Source organism: Meleagris gallopavo, chromosome 3 (assembly GCF_000146605.3).
Source record: "Meleagris gallopavo isolate NT-WF06-2002-E0010 breed Aviagen turkey brand Nicholas breeding stock chromosome 3, Turkey_5.1, whole genome shotgun sequence".
In the NCBI taxonomy this organism is placed as follows: Eukaryota; Metazoa; Chordata; class Aves; order Galliformes; family Phasianidae; genus Meleagris; species Meleagris gallopavo.
The window spans coordinates 35,129,240-35,131,842 of record NC_015013.2 but is presented as its reverse complement, the minus strand read 5'-3'; the positions used below and the strand labels follow the sequence as shown (position 1 = coordinate 35,131,842).

Below are 2,603 nucleotides of genomic sequence, written 5' to 3'. Positions count from 1 at the left end.
GAGAAAAAAAAAAGACGTAATAATCTTTCAGTTAAAAAAAAAATCCTTTCCTATAACTACCTGTCTATTGCTATAGCATCCTACTGTTAGTTAACTGCACAGAAATCTTTGTCGTTAGTGTCATTAACACAAGCTCTTTTGAGGTCTGTTAAGTTCCAGAAAAGTTACAGGCTGGTTAATGTACAATTATAATTTAGCCTAACTTTGAAAAGATTACAGCAACTTCTCTGTTGCTCTTGTTCTCTGTATGTATTATTCTGGCACTGATTAGGTGCTATAATTAGTCTTTATTATTCAAACGCTCTGTTTCGCATAAGTAACATTCCTGCAGTGAAAACAAACAAACAAACTCACTTGTCACCGACAGGCTGGAAGGGCGATTTGAGTGGCTGAGGTGGGGAATCGTTTCTTGGGACATTTTCTGGAAGGAGAAAGAAAACAAAACACACACACACAGAATAAAAATAGGAGAGCCAGTTGAGCATCAAACTAATTGACATCAGCACAGCGTGCAGAAAATCAGTACAGTGTGCAGGGTGCACCTCCCTCTGTCCCCCTTGTTCAGTCACATGTAGGTGTGTGCGTATAGCGCAGGTACACAGGTGTGCACAATTATACTTTCAATATTTAGGGATTATGTTAAGCTTTTTTTTTTTTGCCACATTTTGGACTATCATTGATAAGTCATGACTTGGAGATAAGAGTCTGGAAGGATACTCATCATGTGCACTGATGATCTTTAATGTCCCTTCCAACCTAAGCCCTTCTGTGATTCTAAGATTCTATGAAGGAGGGAAGGAAAGCAAAACTTAAAGAATATGTTTGGCAGCACTGTTTTGGCATTCTTAAGTTGTCTGATGGGCATACAGGATGAGAATATAATAGCCCACACAAAATGGGCTTAATGCATACCCTCTCCATGCTGCAGGAAAACTGAATGCTAAGCTAAACCCTCTGCAATGCTGTTAAAGCAATCAGTTGCACCAGGGCTGGCTCTGACTCTGTCCTTCAAGGAGAAGTTTGTGTGTGCATGGTGGGGCAGAAGGGAGTTGGCTGCCAGGGGCATTACCTATGTGTTTGGGACTGGTCTTCTCTGAAGGCTTTTCACCGCTTAGGGCTCCCAAGGTGGCTGTTAAAACAGAAGGCTGCTGCTGGGCCTGGAGGTGGTGATTGTGGTGAGTGGCATGATGGTGATTTACTCCCAAAAACGACCTCACATTTAGCAGGGAACTCTGTGTGAGGAAAGCCCCATTTGTCCAGTTGTGAAACTTGCCAATCTGGCACGTGTAGAGTCCATGGCTGGGGAGAAAAGCGGGATGCTGGATCTGTGGCGAAGTGTGGGTGACCTGGGCAGGGGGTGGTGGTGGGGGGGAGGATTTCAGGGCACCATCGGGGCTTGTCGCAGTCTCTGCCAAAGACCAGATCTTGGGTTTGCTGTGAGATGGCATCTGTAAATTGCTCTGTCCCCCGGGGCTGATGATCCGCGTGCTGTTATCAGAGGCCTCCTTCACCATGGCCAAAGCATCTTTGGGATTCAGTCCTTCAGATCCTGATAGTGCCAAATCCTTGTCTTTTTCCAAGCGCTCCTCTTCACTGCTTTGTCTCAGGAGCTCAGGCTTCTCCTCCTCTTCCTCATTGCTCTGTTCCCCATCGTTTTCATCAATTTTATCTATGTCTATGCTCTCCAGGTCAATCTCCTCATCGTCTTCGGTCTTCTCAGGGTCCCCCTCGTTATCGCTGCCAAAAAGGTTGGCATCTTCTTGGTCCTTACTCCTGGAACCCCAGGTCACCTTGTTCTCCTTCTTGAGACGGCGGCGGGCGTTGGCGAACCAGGTGGAGACCTGGGTGAGGGTCATCTTGGTGATGATGGCCAGCATGATCTTCTCACCCTTGGTGGGGTAGGGATTCTTGCGGTGTTCGTTGAGCCAGGCCTTGAGGGTGCTGGTGCTCTCCCGGGTGGCATTTTTGGGTCGACCCGGGTCCCCGTACTGGAATTGTCCGTAGGGATAATAGCCGGGGGCGGTGTGGGCTGCGAAGGTAGCAGGGTGGACACCCGGATTATCTTTCAGCTCGTACTGGGAGCCCTGTAACACATTCAGGCAAGCGGAGAGGAAAAAGCACATCAATTATCTCGTTAGCGTCTCTCCCAGACCTGAATAGGCTGCTCCGGGAGCCGGAACGCGCTTCAGAGAGGGGCACGGAGCTTCACACTCCAATACGGCCCTCCCCACTCCGGGCTCCCTCACGTTTGGAGCAGGCAGAAGGGTTCCCGAGTGACCCCTGCTTCTTGCAGAGAAAGAAGAAGAGGGACCGAGCTGGGATCTGTCGGACAGAACGCAGATTTTCTCTTCAAACCAAAGCGAACCGAACGATGGGAAGGCACTAAATTCACATTCCACCACGACAATTTGCTGTGCACTCCAAACGACCTTAGGAAGGGAAAACAGGTAGCACAGCACAGCTAACAACTGATGCCCGCGCTCAGCGTTGGGTTTATCCGCCAAATATCCGGGGGGATATCACGCAAGCAGAGCACTCTCCTTTGGCCCCAGCTCTGCCTTTAAAAGGAGTTGGTGTGAGAGGCGGTTGGCGTGGCAATGCGC

General features: G+C 49.0%; 1 protein-coding gene across 1 annotated transcript; it reads right to left on the bottom strand.

Annotated features, from left to right (window-relative positions):
- Positions 1 to 53: 53 nt before the first annotated feature.
- IRX1 (iroquois homeobox 1) lies at positions 54 to 2,258 on the bottom strand. The gene is made up of 2 exons (XM_010708641.2): positions 1,070 to 2,258; positions 54 to 421 (listed from the first exon to the last, which is right to left on the bottom strand). The coding sequence occupies exons 1-2, from the start codon at positions 2,121 to 2,123 to the stop codon at positions 351 to 353; spliced, it is 1,125 nt and encodes a 374-aa protein (XP_010706943.1). The 5' UTR covers positions 2,124 to 2,258; the 3' UTR covers positions 54 to 350.
- Between the last annotated feature and the right edge of the window lie 345 nt (positions 2,259 to 2,603).

Bases quoted from the DNA above. Each gene is read 5' to 3' on its own strand.
- IRX1 (XM_010708641.2), bottom strand. From the start codon at position 2,123: ATGTGCTTTTTCCTCTCCGCTTGCCTGAATGTGTTACAGGGCTCCCAG. The intron at 422-1,069 runs GTAATGCCCCTG...TTCTCCTTCCAG, and splicing joins GACCAGTCCCAAACACATAG to AAAATGTCCCAAGAAACGAT.